Source organism: Gobio gobio (genome assembly GCF_949357685.1).
Source record: "Gobio gobio genome assembly, chromosome: 10".
Lineage (NCBI taxonomy): Eukaryota > Metazoa > Chordata > Actinopteri > Cypriniformes > Gobionidae > Gobio > Gobio gobio.
In genome coordinates, this window is record NC_137116.1 from 12,301,852 (window position 1) to 12,323,946 (window position 22,095).

The 22,095-nt window shown below is 38.2% G+C and overlaps 2 protein-coding genes across 3 annotated transcripts in view; one reads left to right on the plus strand and one right to left on the minus strand.

Moving 5' to 3' along the window:
• The window catches only part of vdac3 (voltage-dependent anion channel 3), a 22,819-nt gene extending 15,824 nt beyond the window's left edge, over positions 1–6,995 (plus strand). For both annotated transcript variants that reach the window (XM_079827471.1, XM_079827472.1), the window contains one exon: positions 6,337–6,995. In XM_079827471.1, coding sequence (XP_079683597.1) covers positions 6,337–6,428 — 92 coding nt within the window. In that variant the 3' untranslated portion in view covers positions 6,429–6,995. The remainder of the gene's footprint in view (positions 1–6,336) is intronic.
• A 65-nt stretch (positions 6,996–7,060) lies between these two features.
• ikbkb (inhibitor of nuclear factor kappa B kinase subunit beta) overlaps positions 7,061–22,095 on the minus strand; it is an 88,550-nt gene continuing 73,515 nt past the window's right edge. The window contains exons 13-22 of the mRNA XM_079827459.1: positions 20,516–20,639; positions 20,291–20,442; positions 19,411–19,472; positions 18,443–18,546; positions 14,305–14,354; positions 14,123–14,222; positions 12,291–12,438; positions 9,897–10,000; positions 9,715–9,814; positions 7,061–8,139 (exon numbers count right to left, since the gene is read on the minus strand). Coding sequence (XP_079683585.1) covers positions 8,092–8,139; positions 9,715–9,814; positions 9,897–10,000; positions 12,291–12,438; positions 14,123–14,222; positions 14,305–14,354; positions 18,443–18,546; positions 19,411–19,472; positions 20,291–20,442; positions 20,516–20,639 — 992 coding nt within the window. The 3' untranslated portion in view covers positions 7,061–8,091. The remainder of the gene's footprint in view (positions 8,140–9,714; positions 9,815–9,896; positions 10,001–12,290; positions 12,439–14,122; positions 14,223–14,304; positions 14,355–18,442; positions 18,547–19,410; positions 19,473–20,290; positions 20,443–20,515; positions 20,640–22,095) is intronic.

Consider the following 22,095-nt stretch of genomic DNA (forward strand, 5'->3'; position numbering starts at 1 on the left):
AGAACTACGCCCACTGGAGGGGAGCGTAATCAGCGTCAGGAAAATAATATATAAAACTGACATTTGGATATTTGACTTAACAGTGACAAATTGTTTACTGCACACATAGGCATACTGAGTGTCAGGATCCCAAAATTCACCCATTCTTCCTGCTGAAGCTTCACGTCTTATTGCCGGTCTCTACTTTTGTCTCCTTAAACGCTCGTTTTTTTTAGGTCGACGGCTTATAAAACCTTATTTCTGTGTTTTTTAGCATGTTTCTTGTACACCCCGTCACATATCAGCTTTTAGACATTGTTCTGTTTTTTGTTATAAGTCCGAAATGACAAGGAGGCGCTTCACGCAATACAAAGTCAATGGAGAGCGTTGGATTGATCTCCCGTGTGGGCGTGGCCTAAATATGCTCTAGGCGTTTCTCAATGTCAAGGAAGGATCCTCGGAAGCCAGAATTCTGAGGATGCTACGTCAAGTGTCGAAGGGCTGTTCCAATGTCGAGGATCCTCGGAATTTCAACCAAGGTCTGAGTCAAAAAAATGCCATATACAAGAAAGGATGCATACGAGTAGACTTTGCGCTCTTCGCGCTCTCAAATCACCCACAATCCTATGCACGCAGCTTTACTATCTTGTTAAAAAAAATACAAAATATCGGACGTTGGCGGAGTCGGAGCGTTAACGGGGCAATATGCTTTCAAGTGTAAGTATTTAGGTTACCAAACATTTGTTATAACCGTAGTAAATATAAGTAAAGTTTAACATTTAAATGCCAGTACAAATGACAACCGTATTGATATTATACAAATGACGTTATTGATGGCTAACGGACCTTTTCACTGATGTAATGACGCAATGACGTGCACTTGCTAGCCTGTTCCATTTACGTGTTCTCCGAATGCTAAAGAGGAGCCTCGCCTAGCCTCTGAAGGAAGTGACTTGGAAGAACCAGTCCTGCAGAGGAAGCATCCTTGACATTGAGAAACACCTTCTGTCTCTATAGTATGAGAAAACGGCACATTCTGTGACGTTGATACGAAGATTAATTTAAACCCGGAAGTTGAATATAGCGCAAAAAGGTTTCAAATGAACTAATTTTCTCCTACAATCACAAAAAAATGGTAATATTGATTTCTATGATGCTCAACACTAGGGGCCGTATTATGCCCTTTTCATGCTTGAATGATTTGGTGAGGGAAAGAACTATAATCTCATGCATCATTGCGAACAGCATGATCGAATTGAAAACCATGGAGAAATATAAAACTGCTAATTTACAAAAGGTGATTATATGTATAAAAACAATATATTTTTTGTTTATTGCAAAATATGCAAATAATAAGCAGATTGTACGCTCATTGTGCACCGGCCTATAGGCTCATATTACTAACACACTAGGGGTGTAACGATATATTGCGATATAATAATATGCCGATATGTATCGTTGATGGAAACGATATGATTCGCCATATAGAGTTGTTTTATCCAAGGCTCAACTTGCTGTTTGGCCTATTTATTGTGTCGGCCTATTTATAAGGTATAATTCACCCAAACACAAATTTACAAATAGGCTACCACAAATTATGTAAATTATGTCATCATGTGCTCACCATCATGTCGTTCTTCGTTTAACTTCCAAACACAAATGAAGATATTCTTTATGAAACCTGAGGGATTTCTGTCCCTCCATTTAAAGTCCCTTCCTCTCAAACTCAAAAGGCATCGTAAAAGAACTAATCGAAGAGACTTCTGAAGTCTTCTGAAGAGACACGCTTTATATGATGAATATATTTAACACGACACTCTTACTTAAGTAAACACGGACGTTCAAATGATTGCGTGACCCGCGAAAACAACACAAGAGCGAGTAAACGCAGAACTAAAATTCTTGGATGAGCTAAACATTTACATTTTGGGAATAGTCATTTTGACACGTTTTCTTGCGATTAGATCTGTGATTGATCATCTGAAGTGCACGTGCTGCCGGAACGGCACTCAAACATCATTTAAATCATCAGATCACATTTAGTTTTAATAGTATGATTATTCAAAGCATTTTAGATTTTTCATTCTTATTTGTGTAGTGCAGTAATAGCGGGAGAGGCGGGACATCGCGAGCACCGGGAGAAATGCTGCCTGCATTGAAAGCGTAACATTTACGGAGTTTCAGTGACATTATTACATTAAACAACTATATATAATGTTGAATATATTGTATAATAATGCAATGGGGGAATATTTGTGGGCCCTGATAATAATACATTAATAATAATATTATTTTAATAATAATAAAAAAGTAAAAAAAAAAACCTCCTTTATTTTGGCTTAAAATATCGGGATACATATCGTATCGTGAGTTCAGTATCGCGATTCATTCGAGTGTATCGTTACACCCCTATAACACACCCTTTAAATAACACACAAATACTGCACTATTGACTTTAGAGCAGGTGTGTGTTGGTCAATGGTGCAGTCGTTTTCAGTTCCTCATTATAGCAACGCTCCAACAATGCTCCTGATCACACCTGATCAGACCAGACGCCCAACAGATGCGCCAGTGCCTTTGATATTTAACCCCTTAACTGTCACCCCCCTTTTTGAGAATACACATGAAAATGCACTATCCAAACTTAAAGGGCTGTAATTCAAGAATGCTTTGAAATATAGACGCAAGCAGGGCTCCGAACTGGTTCAAGGAACGAAAACCGGAAACGAACGAAATTTTAAGAGGAACAAAAACGAAATCAAAATCAATTTGAATCGTTCTGAACAGAAACGTTAATTTGAAATGACCATTAACCGGTTAATAACGTTATTTTATCGTTCTCTTTAATATTTTAATTTGGCAGTGACCAATCATGAATTGAGTAGTCCAGCATGTGACATTGACGGATCAAGCGTGAGTGAAATGCCGCGCACCATCATCTATGAATCTACCGTCAGTATAGAGCGCGCATTTACATGCCTCAAGGACATTTCTTTCCCCGCTGAGGTCTACAATGAATGTGCAGGCATTGGAGGACATTCTTTTCGTATGTTTAAATAAGCAGTACGGACTTTAAGCTCAAATAGTCTGATTTAGGCTAGTTTATGGATTTTGTTTAAGCCTGTCCAAGTAGACTATAGCATCTATGAAACATTTGTCCTATAGTCTTTCAGATTGCCAATACAGGACAGGTCAATGTTTTCTATATAGACGGTTGATGCTTCGTATTAAATGATATGTTATATTACATTAAATGATCAAGCTTTATTAGCTGACTGAATCTGATTATGTGATGCTGTGTTGCGCAGTGTTTGCTTTGAAATTACCAGTTGACGGTGCATTAAACGAGCAATGGTTATCCAGTTTATTTATTCTTTATTCATGCAATTTTTTAAACTAGTCGTGTTGAAAAAAAGTACATACAAAGAATGTTGTCACTCTTCTGAAAAGAATTAGGCATATAGAGGGCCACTTTAGATTGTCTAACGCTCCATTAAAACAGGTCAATATTTGTCCCGCTGTTTATGCTTTGTAATTAATGCATGTATTTCTGTTGTGGTTTTAAAAATGTTATGAAATAAATATTCAAGTTTAATTACCATGTGTTATATTATTATTGAGTGAAAATAAGTCTGTTTATACATATTTGTTTAAAGTATAGGCTAAATTAAAATAACGTTATTAACCGGTATTTTTTCAAATCAAACCGTTTTCGGAACAGTAATGTTTATTGAGGAACGCAAAAACGGAAACGCTATAATATCGATTCTGCTCGGAGTGAACCGATTGATATTTTTTTCCGTTTTTAAGCCCTGGACACAAGTTTGGTCTTGTTTTAAAGAAGACACTCTGTCACAGAAGTCACATTATTGAAATTCAAAATATGAAAGTATGAAAAAGTTCTGGAAGTTTAAATGAAATGAAAATACTGTACTAAATATTTATTATTTTATATAAAATATATATATTTTACAAAAAAATTTTTACTATAAAATTACTATAAAATCAAAGCCATGTGTCTAACTAAGTTGTGTTCCAAATTTGAAGTTGATATCACTAAAATTGAAGTTCCCATGAGATTTTGTTTAGGCGCTGTACCAAAAATAGCCACCGGGTGTCATCCAAAATCGATTGATTGTTTTTTTAATGCGATATGTGTTTTGTCCAGATTAGAAAAGATTTTGATTATAAAGTAGTTCAAATACATGTGATATGAAACATGACACCGCCCACTCGGGGGAGGAGCCCGCTAGAAGAAATTAGAGTACCGTTTCCATGGTAACACAACGTCAGATTTCAAAACGGTTTTCACAGGATGGATTTTGAGTTTGTAAGCTTTCGAATGATACCCAATTTGTGATAATTACTAAAATATATGATACGAAAAAAAGGCGCTTAAAAAAAGAGTGCCAGGCGTCCCACCGTCCAGGACAGTGACAGTTAAACGGATAGTTCACCCAAAAATGAAAATTAGCCCATAATTTACTCCCCCTCAAGTCATCCTAGGTGTAAATGACATTCTTCTTTCAGACGAATAAAATCGGAGTTATATTACAAAAGTGCAGGCTAATCCAAGCATCAAGTTGCTCTGTTTTTGAAGTCCATAAAAAGTGCATCTGCCCATCATATAACTGCTCCACGCGGCTCTGGGGTGTTAAAGTAAACTTTCTGCCGACCTCCTTCCCTGTTCAATTTAAGGAAAAATTGTTGAAAGTTCCCCTGCTGATCGAAAGACTAACGGGACCAGGTCCGCTCGTCATGACGTCACGAACGCATCTTGAGTTTCACTTTCAACATTCAACACTTTTAAACGGAAGGCGGTGAGACGAAAGTTTACTTGGTAAAGTTTTAAATATGGATATTTTTCTTACACAAACGCGTCGATTCGCTTCGGAAGGCCTTTATTAACACCCCAGAGCCGCGTGGAGCAGTTATATGATGGACAGATGCACTTTTTATGGACTTCAAAAACAGAGCAACTATGAATCCAGTTCTAATGCTTGGATTAGCCTGGACTTTTGTAATATAACTCAGATTTTATTAGTCTGAAAGAAGAATGTCATACACACCTAGGATGACTTGGGGGCAGTGTTGGGCACGTTACTTTAAAAAAGTAATTAGTTATAGTTACTAGTTACTTCTTACAAATAGTAACTGAGTTAGTAACTGAGTTACATCATTATAAAAGTAACTAATTACCAGGGAAAGTAATTACTGCGTTATTTTTTTTTTTTTCCAAATGTTCAAATATGTCAAATAACTTGGATGCCCCCAATATTAGATATGTTAAATGAATGAATTGGACACTAAATAGAATAAATTATTATTATAAAACATTGTACATTAATGTACACTATTGTAATGTTGCTGTGGGACAATGTGAGAGACACCTATCAAATTCAATGCATTATTGTAAATATTATCAGTAGGCCTACTATAGTGTAAATATTGTGTAAATATTATCAGTACTATACTTTCCTTTGGTAGTGGAGCTCACGTTATCACCTGGGTTTTTAGCCACTAATTTTGTGGCATATGATGATGTGAGGCGCTTCAGAATCACTTGCCACCGGCGTGGAGAGACTCTTTCTTCCTGGGCATAAGTTGCATGTTACATAAATATTCTTATCTTTCACCTCAACGAGGGAAAAGTAGCGCTTATACTTCCAGTTTGCGAAAGCTACCTTTGAAGTCGTTGGACCATCGCTGAATGTGCATATGCGTGTGCGTCATTGGTGTGTGGGTGTGGGTGTGTGTGTGTGTGTGTGTGTGTGTGAACCATAGACCGTGAAAAAAATAGGTGTGAACTCAACCTATCAACTTCAACCTTGTCTCCCACCCACCAATCATCATCAGTTATGTGCACCACCGCACCCACCCCCAACACGCATGGCTGGTGCGCACACACACACACACACACACACACACACACACGTTGCAGGTCCGACTGACAGAGAGCCTGTTCGGATGAAAAGCGCTTCAGTGAGCTCAATTATAGTAACGCGACTAACGCCGCTTTTTTTCCCCTCAGTAACGCTAACGGCGTTGTAACGGGAGAAACAGTAATTCGTTTGATTACTCGTTACTGAAAAAAATAATTCCGTTAGTAACGCCGTTTATCTGTAACGCCGTTATTCCCATCACTGCTTGGGGGTGAGTAAATCATGGGCTACTTTTCATTTTTGGGTGAACTAACCCTTTAAGGGGTTAAAAAACACATGCGTCGCGCCTGGCGTCACATTGCACCGGTGTATATTAGGGCCTGTGTGCTCAAACAGCAACGTTACACACTAAAGAGAGTTGTTAACAAGGTCAACAGTGCCAATGAAGCATAATGATGTCTGGTGTGTTCTGCAGGTGTGAAGCTCACTCTGTCTGCTCTGATCGACGCCAAGAACTTCAACGCCGGAGGACACAAGGTGGGCATGGGCTTCGAGCTGGAGGTGTAACGACGGACGGATGAAGCAGAAAGGCATCAACGGAAAGAAAAGCAACACAGGGGAGCTGACAGCACGACTGCAACACACTTTCCCCCTGTAATTCCTGGTTAACTAATCTGGCCTTAAACCCTCTAGAACCTCAACCAATAAGAAACCGGATCACCAGTCACATGATTTCTGTCCACACCAATCCTCCATCACCAGCTCACTATGTGACAACATATCATAGCAATTATTAATGTTACACACGTGGCACCGTTTCTTTTGCTTTTAAATTGAACTAGATAAATATCCTGAAGCTTGTCTGTGGTGTGTGAACCGTCGCACAGGACCTGACGTGTGTGTGTGTTGTGCTTATAGTTCATGCTACTCTCTGAATGTCAAGCCCCTCTCACACACACTGTCCAACACATAGTTTATCTCTCAATTTGGTTGTGTTTGTGGGCTGGAGTTATTAGAGGACGGTCCTTGACCTTCTCTGTTTTATTCCCCCAAAAAACGGATTATTGTTAAAAGCGGAGGACTAGAAGAAGAAACTGGTGTTGAGGAACTCAATAAAGAGGAATGTTGACTGAATTTGAACTTAATTTGCTTTTTATCCTTTTTACAAGTGTTAAGATATCAAAAACAAACACACGATTCTTGCATACACCATTTTATTATTTTTTTGTGTAAAAACTCTGTACACCAGGGTTAATATAGTAAACTAAAACCATAAAAGACCAACTAAAATATGAAAAACATTTTATTTCAGCTACATTTTCATTTAGTTGAACTTGTACTGAAAAATGAAATTAAAAACTATAGACAAATAATGACAAGCACAAATTAAAAAATATTATTTTTTCTCAGCATATAAAAATTATTTGCGCAACTGAAGCCGCACTTTGCATATTTCATAAGTTCACATGCTCAAGGACAGGTTTATCTGTTGTCATGAAATCTTGATGAACACAATAACAAACGTCCACGTTTACACGCGTGATCATCACTCGGGCAGATTTACATTTAGCAGACACTTTTATCCAAAGCGACTTACAAATGAGGAACAGCACAAGCATTTGTCATAGAGCTAATAATATTCATAGTACACAATTCAATGTGCACATGTGAAGAGGCGTTTGCATAGAAGACAACAACAGAAAGGCTGGAATATAGTCAAGCGTTTTGATACAACTAACTTTTAACTTTTAAAGTCCCCCTGTAGTCGATCATTTCATCCCTTAAAACTCTTCTTTCATCACCAAAATGACATATTTAAACGTTTTTTTTTCCTTGGAAAATAAATTCTTCATACCTTAAAATAGCTGGAATGTAACTCTACACCCTTGACTCATTTAATATGCGTGGTTATATGAATATGCAAATGAGCCCCGCCTCCACTCACTCGCACCAACTTGACTTTTTTTTCACTGAAGTTTTAAGAAGAAAATGCGTAGGAATTTGCACACGGTTTGTCTGAAAGCATATTAAAAACACCACAGACATATGAACAACATTAAAAGCTTGATTTTCACCACAGGGGGACTTTAAAAACAGTTTTTAACCCTATTAAAAGGTAAGAAAGGCATCCAGTGTGATTCGACATTGGCCTGCAGTCTCACGGTTCCTCCAGTTGGTGGCGGTACAGCATCATTTCTGTTTGAGGTAATGAGCAGTTTACACTGGGACATCAAGCCAGATCCTGCCCTCCATTCAGCCACTTCCACTCCCTCAGGATCTAAAAGAGAAGTGTCAGTGATCAAGATCATCTCGTAATGTGCAAACAAAGGTACGAATATTTTGTGTTTTCCAAAATACTTCTTAAGAATGTTCTTCTTTCTTAAAGGATCAGTTCAGTTCAAAATGAAAATCTCATCCAAGATGTTCATGTCTTTCTTTCTTCAGTCGAAAAGAAATTCAGGTTTTTTTTAGGAATTAATGAAATAATTATACTGCGTATAATTGAAATTATAAAAAAACAACTATTGCTTTGTGTTGTTGGCCAGATAAAATGACAGAGAAAAGAACCGACATAAGAGAAAAGAAAAACGGACATAAGATTATTTTTCAGAAAAATGCCACACATATCCTTACAAGTACAATTTTGGCTGTATTATTTGTGTCCCCAAAAATTGCTCGAGATATTTTTTCTTTACTGTCCCCCCAACTGTTAGATGAAATTTACGCCCATGGTTGTAACTAATTTGCATAATGCTAGCCTGTGGGGTCTTGATTGGCTGAACAGCGTCTCTTTGCCCCGCCCTCAAACACTGTAGCTGTATCTGAGACTGGAAGAGTTTGGTTGGTGTTGTTCATGTGGAGAAGACAAAGCAAATCCACTGTGATGAGATTTATACGGTAAAACCCACGCCATCGTTACTGTTCATATCATGTGTATCAAGAGCTGAGATTCACATATGATAATGAGCGTTTGCTTTATGACCAATCACATCAAACTGGGCCGTCTCTGACCAATCAGAGCAGAGCATCTCTCAGAAAGGCGGGGTTTAGAGAGACTGAATCTTTCAGACACAGAGAAAAGAGCTGATGCTGAAATCAAATCAAATCAAATGGACAGATGATCAACAGTAGCGTAATCATCAAAGGCTCTTGGGTTGAATTTGTTCTAATCCTAAATGGAGAACTTGTTCGTGTTTGCATTCACCTTTACTATTTCTCTCAGAAATGATGATGGTGTTGGTAAGTGCTCTGTGTATCCTTACATTCTTTTTACAACACCGGCAAAGATCGTTTACACTCATCTTTTTCTTCCAACATTACTTATTCCAGCGTGCGTGCAGGTACAGGGTTGCCAAGTTTTTACAACAAAACTCGCCCAATTGCTACTCAAAACTAGTCAAAAACAAGCCCAATAGTTTTCCAGGGGGGGTTCTCCGGGGAAAAAAGGCATTTGGGGGGTAAAATATGTGTTATTTTGGAAGGTTTGCCTGCTAAAATTTGCATTCCTGGGTCTGTATATCACATAATTGGGGTTAGCTTCAAGCCGTGGACTTGGCAACACAGTGCATTTGAGTTCTGTTGACATTTGACAACTAACGTTATGCGTCGCTCCGTCGCTCTGATTGGTTGTAGGGGTCTTTCCGGTCTTTCCTGGTTCGGTTGAAACACGCCCCATAATCACAGCCCAACGGAGCAGCATCAGACTCATATTCTGACTAGAATTGAGTATGACGACGTCAGGCTAGTGGATATTATAAGAAAATTTGTTTTTTTGACCTTGAATGCATGTAAACCTATCGGAGGCTGCAAAACAAAACTAGCAAGACTCTCATGAACTCCGCCCGCTGATTACCTGCATGCTGGTCTCCGTTTCCTGAATGGTGTCTTGCACTAAACTCTGCAGGCGGTTCTCAAACATCTTGCTCTCCTCAATCACGACCTGAGACTCGTCTCTGAACACACACACACACAAGAGAGAAGCGCTCGTGATGGAAACATGCAAACGAATGCAAATGTGTGTGGCGCTGGACTCACGTCTGCGGTGCGTCGGACGGCCGGTGGGACATCAGAGGGTGTCCGGGCGCTGGTGGAGTCCGGCCTCCATCTGGACTGCCACTCACGGGGCTACGAACCTTACTCTAAAACACACACGCTCAAATCAAGCATCGGAGGCAATGCTGCAAATCTGGGGTTTTCTAGGCATGAGCAGTGTTGGGGAACGCATTACAAGTATCTTGAGTTACGTAATATTTAGGGCTGTCAAAAGATTAATCGCGATTAATCGCATCCAAAATAAAAGTTTGAGTTTACATAATATATGTGTGTGTGTGTACTCTGTTAATTATTATTTATATATAAATACACACACATTCATGTATATATTTAAGAAATATTTGCATGTATATACATTTATATCATCTATAATATATATAAATATAAATGTTTTATATATAAAAATATTTTTTTCTTAAATATATACATGCTTGTGTGTGTATTTATATATAAATAATAATTAACAGAGTACACACACATATATTATGTAAACACAAACTTTTATTTTGGATGCGATTAATCGCGATTAATCTTTTGACAGCCCTAGAAATAATATTACTTTTTCCAAGTAACTAGTAAAGTAACGCATTACTTTTCAAATTTACAACAAAATATCTGAGTTACTTTTTCACATTAATTTGACTGACAGCTCTCCTACCCCCATAAATAAGGTCAGAGGCGTGTGTGTGAACATGAGGGTTATTGTAGTTCTAGACTAAATGTGAGCATTTATTTATCTCACTTGAACAATAAAGATTCTGTACTTCTCACAATGATTAAAATCAGTCAAATGCAAAATCAGAGTAATATGCAAACCTCCAATAATTAAATGTTAAATAAAACAACTATTTTTATGCATAATCTATCTTTATATTTAAAGGAACACTCCACTTTTTTTGAAAATGGGCTCATTTTCCGACTCCCCTCGAGTTAAACAATTGAGTTTTACCGTTTTCGAATCCATTCAGTCGATCTCCAGGTCTGGTGGTAGCACTTTTAGCATAGCTTAGCATAGATCATTGAATCTGATTAGACCGTTAGCATCTCGCTCAAAAAATGACCAGAGTTTCGATATTTTTCCAATTTAGAACTTGACTCTTCTGTTGTTACATTGTTTACTAAGACCGAAGAAAAATGAAAAGTGTCGATTTCAGGCGCTGTGTAATATCATTGTGTCGCTGCACCCAGGGTACGGCAACAAAGTTCCTTGTTTATTCCGCAGAAATGATAGTATAGATCCTTGCCATATCGGCCTAGAAAATCGCAACTTTTCATTTTTCGTCGGTCTTAGTACACGATGTAACTACAGAAGAGTCGAGTTTTAAATATGAAAAATATCGAAACTTTTTGGTCATTTTTTGAGCGGGATGCTAACGGTCTTATCAGATTCAATGATCTATGCTAAGCTATGCTAAAAGTGCTACCGCCAGACCCGGAGATCGACTGAATCGATTCGCAAACGGTAAACTCAACTGTTTAACTCTAGGGGAGTTGGAAAATGAACCCATTTTCAAAAAAAGTGGAGTGTTTCTTTAATTTACCAATGTCTTGCTGCTGACCTTTGATGATGAAAATTACTAGATTTTTTTTTTTTTATTGGTAAAACTTTTTTCTCCTGCATCCTATTCTACCATTATCCAGAGCTGCGCCCTCTACTGTTCATGCGTGAATTTGCACTTTTACTTCAGCCTGGGGCTTATTATTTCAATTTTGATATGAAGAGGTCTTTACCGTTGCACAAAAATATTACTTTGTTATAAAAAAAATAAACAAAAAAAACAAGCCCAGCCCAGGTGAGAAAAAGTAATGCAAAAGTAATGTACGCATTACTTTTCCTAAAAAGTAACTAAGTAACTCAATTAGTTACTTTTTAAAGCTACACTGTGTAACTTTTTTAGTTTATTCTTAGCTAAAAACACTTAGTTCTTTCAAGTAATAAAGTATTCTCGTAAGTTTATAATATGCCATTGAAAATACATACAGGTGAGGGGTTCGAATGCGGGTCGCCATGTTGCCCCTCCATCTTGAAAGTACATTAGCCAAAGAGGGACATTCCCGTAAATTCAAGCTTCGCCTTTCGCGTTTTAACACTCGATGGCACCGTGTCGAATGTGGACGAGGTCGAACTGGAAGCCATGTTAATCTTGGACTAAATCGGCCACCGTAGGAGTTAAAAACGAAATCGGAATTGAGAGGAACAGAAACTAATATTCACTGGATGGTCATATACCTTTTCACCGCTAGATGGGGGAAAATATCACACAGTGTAGCTTTAAGGGAGTAACGCAATATTATAATGCATTACTTTTCAAAGTAACTTTCCCCAACACTGGGCATGAGTGCACACTGGAGGGCGAGTGTGAGTAGTTTGCATACACAGGCCACTTTGAGCAGGTTCCACAGCTCCTTCTGTCTCTTCTCCTGCAGGTGCAGCAGCCGCTTCTCGCTCCGGGCCATGGCACTCACCATCCCCTCCACACGGGGCAGCAGCTCCAGCACTCTCTGACGGCACACCATCGTCTTGCTGCACACACACACACACTTTCACTTATGTATATTTAAATAGAAACACTGAACAAGTGACAGTACGCAAGATGAGGAATCCAGACTCCCGGGTCACATTTGTGTGGCCTATCAGAGCATTAACCCTCTGCTGCTCTTCGTTTAGGGGTTGCATTGGTTGTCTTCCCGGACACCTACAAATGAAACTTCCTCCACCCCAGTAAAACCAATGCAATTAATTTTTCTTCAATAATATTTTTTCTTTTTAATTTTGTATTTTGAGATGATTTGATGGTATTTTTTAATATTTAAATAAATAATTATGGTCTATTTTTGCCATTGAAAATTATACAAAAATTGTTTTGTAATTTTTTTTTATTATTGCAGTATTAAAATAGAGACTAGGCCTTCAAAATAATTTTTTTGAAGGCAGATTAGCGCCCTCTGTTGGAATTATTTAAGAAATCATGCAACCATGGGTGTAACCACTAGAGGTCTCCATGGAGAATTCCCTAGTTCTGTTTTGAACACATTTAATGATTTTTTTTATGGATTTGAATATATATTTAAAAAATCTCAAGGATCATTTATTATAAAGTTTTAGATTTTTGTTTGTTTGTTAGAAATATAGATTTTTTTTCTGTGAATTTGTGTTTTTGCAGATTTCCCATTCATTTCCTATGGTGTCATTTTTGACCGAAGAGCACAAGTGGGAGTTTTTTTTACGACCACTTAGCATGCTCGAATCATGCCCTCAATTTTTTTCTGTGTTTACATCCCTAATGCTAGAAAAGTCACCAAGTTTCATATCATTCTGATGAAGCTGTGATTTAAAAAAATTCCAAATGTGGTTCATAGGCTCAGTTTTTCATAGGTGTGTGTGTGTATAAGTATGCGTGTGTGCGTGTGTGTGTGAGTGGATGTGTCAATATCACACTCTTGATGTTTTAGAGTGTCACACCTTTACTGCTGTGTACTTTTTTTCAGCATCCTGGCCGATTTGTAGATTGTACACACAAATATTCAGAGAATTTGTGTGTTTTTGCATTAATGACCGAAGACAATGAACGCTCCTTTTTTTTTTACGACCAATTAGCATGCTCGAATCATAACCCCAATTCTTTTGTGTGTTTACATACCTAATGCTAGAATAGTCACCAAGTTTCATATCATTCCGATGAAGCTGTGATTTATATTCCGGTCAGAAATGACTGAAGAACACCAGAGGGTTAAAGGAACGCTGACTTTTTGGGACTTTATCTTATTCACCGTATCCCTCAGAGTTAGATAAGTCCATACACACCATTCTCATCTCCGTGCCATAACTCTGTCTAACACACCCACCGTTAGCCTAGCTTAGCACAAAGACTGGAGGTAAATGGCTCCAGCTAGCCTACTGCTCAATAAGTGACAAAATAACGCCAACATTTTCCTGTTTACATGTTGTGATGTGTGTAGTTACATCATGTACTAAGACCAATGGAAAATGAAAAGTTACTTCTCTAACTCTGGGGGATACGGTGAATAAGATAAAAGTCCCAAAAAGTCGGCGTGTTCCTTTAAGTTGCCAGTTTTTAAAAATGCTAACATTTGACTATGTATGATGTTCAGTATTTGAATGCTGCCTATGTAGACAGCAGACATGAAAACTAGGGATCGGAACAGAGCTCATATCATAATCACAGAAACGTCTCACAGGAACAGACCTCAGGTGTGTGTAAAAGTCCCGTAGCTTCCTCTCGTAGAACTGCACGGCTTGAACCACCAGTTTGATCACTTCCTGACAGTCGCCATTACTGCGCTGCTCTGGAGACAGCAAAGAGACTTTCAGATCACATGACGGAGCGGCCCATCCGGACAGAGAGGATGTTGGCAAGGTGCGTCTTACCTCTGGGTTTCTCCCTCAGTTTACGGAAGAGCTCCATTGCCTTCACCTCACTGCAAAACACAACACAGGTGAGTGGGAGCGTATACACACACACACACACACACACACACACACACACACACACACACACACACACACACACACAGTATTTTAGGGAGTCACACACATCTGTCTGCTGGGAAACAAGTCATGTTTATGATGTATCAGACTACAGTGACACTTCTGAGGAAGAACAAATAACTGAAAGTTTGTGAGGTTCATGACATCGAATCTCTGACAGATATTCAAGAGTTTAATGCACATCGGTGGTGGTTGAGGAGATTCCCCCCTTCTATGTAAAGCGCTTTGAGGGCCTAGAAAAGCGCTATATAAATGTAACAAATTATTATTATTATTAGACAAGTGACGTTTCCTTAACTCCTCCGTGATCAATTTTATTTTAGACATTTTAAAGGGGTCATGAACTGGCTTTTTACATTTTTTTATACTGTTGTCTGAGGTCAACTTATGACGTTCGTGTGGTTTTTACATTCAAAAACATCATAATGAATAAGTAATAGGCTATTTTCTGCCTTGGTTTTGAGGATCTCTGAAAAACGATTGGTTTTGATGGGCGTGCCGCACTGAAGACTTGGAAGTAAACGCCCACGGCTAGGATTGGATAAGATTTGTATATTTAATGTCAGTGACAGCGTGTATCAAACGGCAACAGGCATGAATCACCCAGCACACAAAAATGTCGAAAAATGTCTTTATCAAACAAACACAATGATTCATCTCTCATCCACCCGCGATTGATTGGAATGATATTTCTGTATCATTTCGCTCGATCATCAGTGAATATAACCGCAAACCGCACACACACACACACACACGGCATTACAAGTCCGTGTCTGATACCGAATGAACCAATAACATCTTCTCCAGCCTGTGACCGCGTGCTATGTAATCAATAGATATCAAACGATCTGTAACAAGGCAATACTAACACATATAAAAACATGTTTTACTCACATAAGTGTGTTGCACGGTTCCTGTCGGATCCAATATAGAAGGCGCAGCATTGTGTTTTAGTCAGGGCTCTGAACCGGTTCAAGGAACGAAAACGAAAACCGGAAACGAACGAAATTTTAAGAGGAACAAAAACGAAATCAAAATCAATTTGAATCGTTCTGAACAGAAACGTTAATTTGAAATGACCATTAACCGGTTAATAACGTTATTTTATCGTTCTCTTTAATATTTTAATTTGGCAGTGACCAATCATGAATAGAGTAGCTACAGCATGTGACATTGACGGATCAAGCGTGAGTGAAATGCCCGCGCGCCATCATCTATGAATCTACCGTCAGTATAGAGCGCGCATTTTCATGCCTCAAGGACATTTCTTTCCCCGCTGAGGTCTACAATGAATGTGCAGTTATTGGAGGATATTCTTTTCGTATGTTTAAATAAGCAGTACGGACTTTAAGCTCAAATAGTCTGATTTAGGCTAGTTTGTGGATTTTGTTTAAGCCTGTCCAAGTAGACTATAGCATCTATCAAACATTTGTCCTATAGTCTTTCAGATTGCCAATACAGGACAGGTCAATGTTTTCTATATAGACGGTTGATGCTTCGTATTAAATGATATGTTATATTACATTAAATGATCAAGCTTTATTAGCTGACTGAATCTGATTATGTGATGCTGTGTTGCGCAGTGTTTGCTTTGAAATTACCAGTTGACAGTGCATTAAAAGAGCAATGGTTATCCAGTTTATTTATTCTTTATTCATGCAATTTTTAAAACAAGTCGTGTTGAAAAAAAGTACATACAAAGAATGTTGTCACTCTTCTGAAAAGAATTAGGCATAAGAGGCCACTTTCGATTGTCTAACGCTCCATTAAAACAGGTCAATATTTGTCCCGCTGTTTATGCTTTGTAATTAATGCATGTATTTCTGTTGTGGTTTTAAAAATGTTATGAAATAAATATTCAAGTTTAATTACCATGCGTTATATTATTATTGAGTGAAAATAAGTCTGTTTATACATATTTGTTTAAAGTATAGGCTAAATTAAAATAACGTTATTAACCGGTATTTTTTCTTATCAACTGTTTTCGGAACAGTAATGTTTATTGAGGAACGCAAAAACGGAAACGCTATAATATCGATTCTGCTCGGAGTGAACCCATTGATATTTTTTTCCGTTTTTAAGCCCTGGTTTTAATCTCAATATGTCTGCAAATCCAGTCTCGACCTGTATCTTGTTTACAATCGATTCCGCATCGTTTCGCTCAACGAGTCGGTGGGCGGGGCTTGAGGTGGTGCTTCTGGGTCCTATTACGTCAATGGTCGACATACACTCACCTAAAGGATTATTAGGAACACACACTAATACTGTGTTTGACCCCCTTTCGCCTTCAGAACTGCCTTAATTCTATATTGATAGGAGAGCATCTTGCAGTTGATGGAGATTTGTGGGATGCACATCCAGGGCACGAAGCTCCCGTTCCACCACATCCCAAAGATGCTCTATTGGGTTGAGATCTGGTGACTGTGGGGGCCATTTTAGTCCAGTGAACTCATTGTCATGTTCAAGAAACCAATTTGAAATGATTGGAGCTGTGTGACATTGTGACACAGGACCACACCCCTAAATACATTGAAGCAACTGCCATGTGATTGGTTGATTAGATAATTGCATTAATGAGAAATTGAACAGGTGTTCCTCATAATCCTTTAGGTGAGTGTATTTCTGAGAGCTCTCGTTTTCTGGGTCTGGTGTCTATAAAAGCTTTTCTCTGACTAGCAAGGACGTTTTCAGCTCTGAAACTTACAGGATATTCCTATATCACGAAGAACTTTTATATACCAAATGCTCAAAGGAAAGTTGATTTCTAAATTCATCACCCCTTTAAAATATCACTCTCTCGCTAAAAAAAAGTCACATCAATAAGCGCAGCTACTCCCCCTTCTCACATGACGGGCACTACAATCTGCGGAAATCTGCGCGCACAGATTCCGTGTGGGCCTGCGATTTAGTACTTAAAAAGGGAGCGGTCAGACCTCTTGACAACTGACAAAACATTGATAAGCTGTTATTGATGTTTGCAGCACAATATTTGACCGGAAGGGTAAAATTGACGGTTATTTCCATCAGTTATGGCTCATGAGATCTAGCATTCTGCCCGCTTTGAATCAGACACAGAGATAAAGTAGTGCGTTGTTAAACTACAATGTTAAGGAGTTATACTTTTACTTAAGATTTGCAGTGAAAACACAACCAACTTGTACCAAGGCTACTTTTGACTGTGTCACTGCTATTGCACTATAAAGCTGCTGCCTTATGACAATAGATTTACACTTGGAATGAAGTATTCTGTCTTCAATGACAGCAGCTCATTGGAAAAGGATGGAAAATGCCCTTCATTTTGCACTAATAAATACTGCTGCCGACCAGCTGCAATCACCAATAAAACTTTGTTCCATATATTTTTTTCTATAACATCATAAATATCATTATCGCAAATATTCTTGAAATATTGTGATATCATTTTTAGGCTATATCGCCCACCCCTAGTGCTTATATAGTGTAATATATATCAGAGGTGCGCACGCTTTTGGTGTGAAACCTGTGGGAATTAGTCAAATGGAAAATGATCCCCAATACGAGCACTATTCAACCGGAGCGAATGAGACGAGTGAGTGAGAGGAGAAGTGTGTGTCAGTTCACCGTCAGAGAGAACACACAGCTGATTTCAGTGTATCAATACTGCAGAAAAATGAGTATTGAAACAGCTCAGTTATTTCAGTATATCAATATTTTTGATATTCTTACTCTATCATACTATAAGAGCCATAAAAGCCCAATGTATCAAATATGATATAAAACATATCATATAAAATGACCAACTGGTCATTGTGGTTCACCACCTCTAAACTATTTGCATTTATTTAAGATTATTTAAATATTTTATTTAAAAAAAAATCCTGTAAAATGTAATCTTAATAATACCAAAATTGGTCAATACAATATACTGGCTGCCTCCCTCTAAACACAGGTCATCAGTATGACTACATGAGACTAGTGTGTGTGTGTGTGTGTGTGTGTGTGTGTGTGTGTGTGTGTGTGTGTGTGTGTGTGGATTTACAGCGTCTCTAAAGCCTCTCCACTCCTCCACGGCTGTCTCTGGAGCTCCACGATATCAGTTTGAAGGGTCATCATCTCCTCCTCCAGTTTAATCACGTCTTCTGTCTGATGCACACACAATTACAACACACAGTTACAACAGCACAGGCATTCGCTCTGATAGCAAATACGTAGGTGCGTGACGATACACGAGAACAAGGCGATATTTTTAAGAAACACTAGAAATCGAAAAAGTCTTTGAGTCCACTGAAAGTCACAAAATGCAAAACAATGCAGGTGCATTTGACTTATTATTTGACTAATGTAAGGCTGTTACCAACAATTATTTTCATCATTATTTTGACAATTGAGTAATTTGATCATTTTTGTGGTAACAAAAATAGACCAGTAGCGTGAATAACTGAACAATAGCCTTTAAAATGACTTGCATATATAACAACAACGTGGCAATGATAATCGGTTTAAATAAAGTATCAAAAGCAAGTCATTTGATGGGTTTATTGAACAACTTAATGTACTATAATATTATCAACTTATGCACGTTTTATATCAAATGCCTGCCGTGGGCGGCAACGGCCTGGCGTTTGTTGTTACACTTTACAGCATCATCAAATCAACATTTAATTCAAATGACCACTTAATATTTAATATTTGGCCACTTCTTTATGATAGAGATGCTACAGTCACAGTCATTTCTTGAAGAATAACTTGTGGACGTCAAAACATACAAGCTTTTATTTTGAAATCGATGTATTGAAAACATGTATTGTCCTGTGTTAATGTGGGTTTATAAATGATTGCACTATGCTATATTAGGAATTTTGAATTGTTTTAATATATCATGCAGCCTTAGAAAACCATCTAATAATGCAATTCATGGATTCTCGAACCTCAACGAGAAATATTTTTGTTTTAATATCGCGAGATCTCGTCACACCCCTACAAATATAACATGAAATAGGCAAGTACCTGTCCACAGTCGAGGGCGGTTTGCTCCATTTCTCTCCAGACACTCAATAATTTTTCAGAAGCTGGAAAACACGAGTAAATCGTTCTAAAAGTGATGTTAAAGGGTTAGTTCACCCAAAAATTAAAATTCTGTCATTAATGACTTACCCTCATCTCGTTCGACACCCGTCAGACCTCCGTTCATCTTCAGAACACAAATGAAGATATTTTAGTGTAAATCTGATGGCTCTGAAAGGCCTCCATTGGCTCAATGCACGGTTCACTCTCAAGACCCTTAAAAGGCACTAAAGACGTCGTTACAAAGTCCATCTCACTACAGTGGTTCTAAAATAACTTTATGAATCGGCGACAATAGTCTTTGTGCGCAAAAAAACCCTAAATAACAACTTACATAGTGATGACGATTTCAAAACAAAGCATCATGAAGCTTCGAAGCGTTATGAATCAGTGAGTCGAATCATGATTCAGATCGCGTGTCAAACCGCCAAACTGCTGAATCGACTCAGTGATTCATAACGCTTCGAAGCTTCATGATGCCGTGTTTTGAAATCGTCATCACTATGTAAGTTGTTATTTAGGGTTTTTTTGCGCACAAAGACTATTCTCGCCGATTCATAAAGTTATTTTAGAACCAATGTAGTGAGATGGACTTTTAAGGGTCTTGAGAGTGTAAAGTGCATTGTGCCAATGGAGGCCTTTCAGAGCCATCAGATTTCAACTAAAATATCTTCATTTGTGTTCTGAAGATGAACGGAGGTCTGACGGGTGTCGAACGACATGAGGGTGAGTAATTAATGACAGAATTTTCATTTTTGGGTGAACTAACCCTTTAAAAACAGATTTGGGTACGCTAATATGTCATTCTGAAGGTGTGTGATACCGATGCCCGTTGCTCTCTGCTCCTGGTATTTGTCGATGTCGATGTGCAAACTGGTGCTGAAAAACTCCAGCGTGGCTTTTAACCTCTGGTGCATGGACACCATCTCGTTCTTCTGCTTTGATAATGTGCCGTTATGTCTGAGGAGACTCATGCTGGAACAGAGAGAGCGAGCGGGTCATTTACAGCCTCTCACATCAGCGTTAGCTCCTACAGATCTCGTCTTACATGGCTACTTTCTGTCCTTGCTGCAGCCTCTGCCAGTCTTCCTTCAGGTCACGGATGGTGTGCCACGCTTGACCCCACGTCCGTCTCTGGGAGCTGTAGGGCAGCGAGCGTTTGGGCTCATTCTCTACATCACAAAACAAGATACATCAGTTTAGTGACTCTTCTCTGAGCTGTAGACATTACCAGAGTTGCACGGTATTGTGGGCACTTTAAAGGGGTCATGAATTGAGAAATCAAAGAGATTTTGACACACTATATTGCCAAAAGTATTGGGACACCCCTCCAAATCACTGAACTCAGGTGTTCAATCACTTCATGGCCACAGGTGTATAAATCAAGCAGACGCTTCTACACACATTAGTGAGAGAATGGGCCGCTCTCAGGAGCTCAGAGAACTCAAGTGTGTTACCGTGATCGGTTGCCGCCTGTGCAATAAGTCCATTCAGGAAATTTTTCTGTCTTGTATTTTATCTCAAAATAAAGGATGTGATTTTATTTTACATGGAAATGAGCGGAAATAAGTGAATACAGCCTCTTATTCGCTTATGAGGCAATCATAATGCTGCCGTTATAACGGCCCATTTCAAATGTTTACGTGCTTTTCTTTCTTTTTTTGAGCGGTGATGAAATATCTTGCTCTTGTAAACACTTGCCAGCATTTCAGTAATACAAGTCTAGATCTTTCAAATGCATCCAAATAACAGCGAAGCACAGCCGCACGGTGCTCTGCAGTGGCCAAAAAGGATATAAACCGTGAATTCTGAAGTTATATATTCAGAGCTGCCAACTTTTCGAAAAATCTTGGAGTGAGGTTTGGTGGGGCCAACCAAAATTTTGTTGCGGTACAAAGCAATTTTTTTTTTGCCTCATATATATATATATATATATATATATATATATATATATATATATATATATATATATATATATATATATACACACACACACACACACACACGCACTTCAGTGGTTCACCACAGAAAACATTCTCTCTCTCTCTCTCTTTCTATATATATATATATATATACACACACACACACACACACACACTTCAGTGGTTCACCACAGAAAACATTCTCTCTGCATCAGTATTTGAATGGGGTAGTATTGTTTTTTTGTTGTTGATTTCTGTGTCTATTAAGACAAAATGCATCTATAAGACACAATTTTAAAGCACTATGTAGAGGCATGATTTTGTCTAAATAGAACTACTTTAACTTACAAGCTACTTGTAAGTTAAACTAGTTGTTACATTCAAGCTACCCTTTTGAAAATATAGCTAAGTTACTATCAAAAAGCATTTTTACAATGGCATTGTTACAAATAACTGAACAATTGTTAATGAAGAATGTTGTAATATTTGGGGTTTCAAGCAACATAATGCTAAATAATTATGATTTCAAAGAGTATGAGGTGAATTCAGGGTTATTGGGACACTTTTCCCCCAGTCATTTCAATGGCAAAAACTGTCAGAATCATTCGATTTTATAAACCCAATACTTTTTTGGCTGAATGGTGATAAAACGGTATATACCCCGGTATATAATATATATAGATATATATCCCGTTTTTTTTCAAAG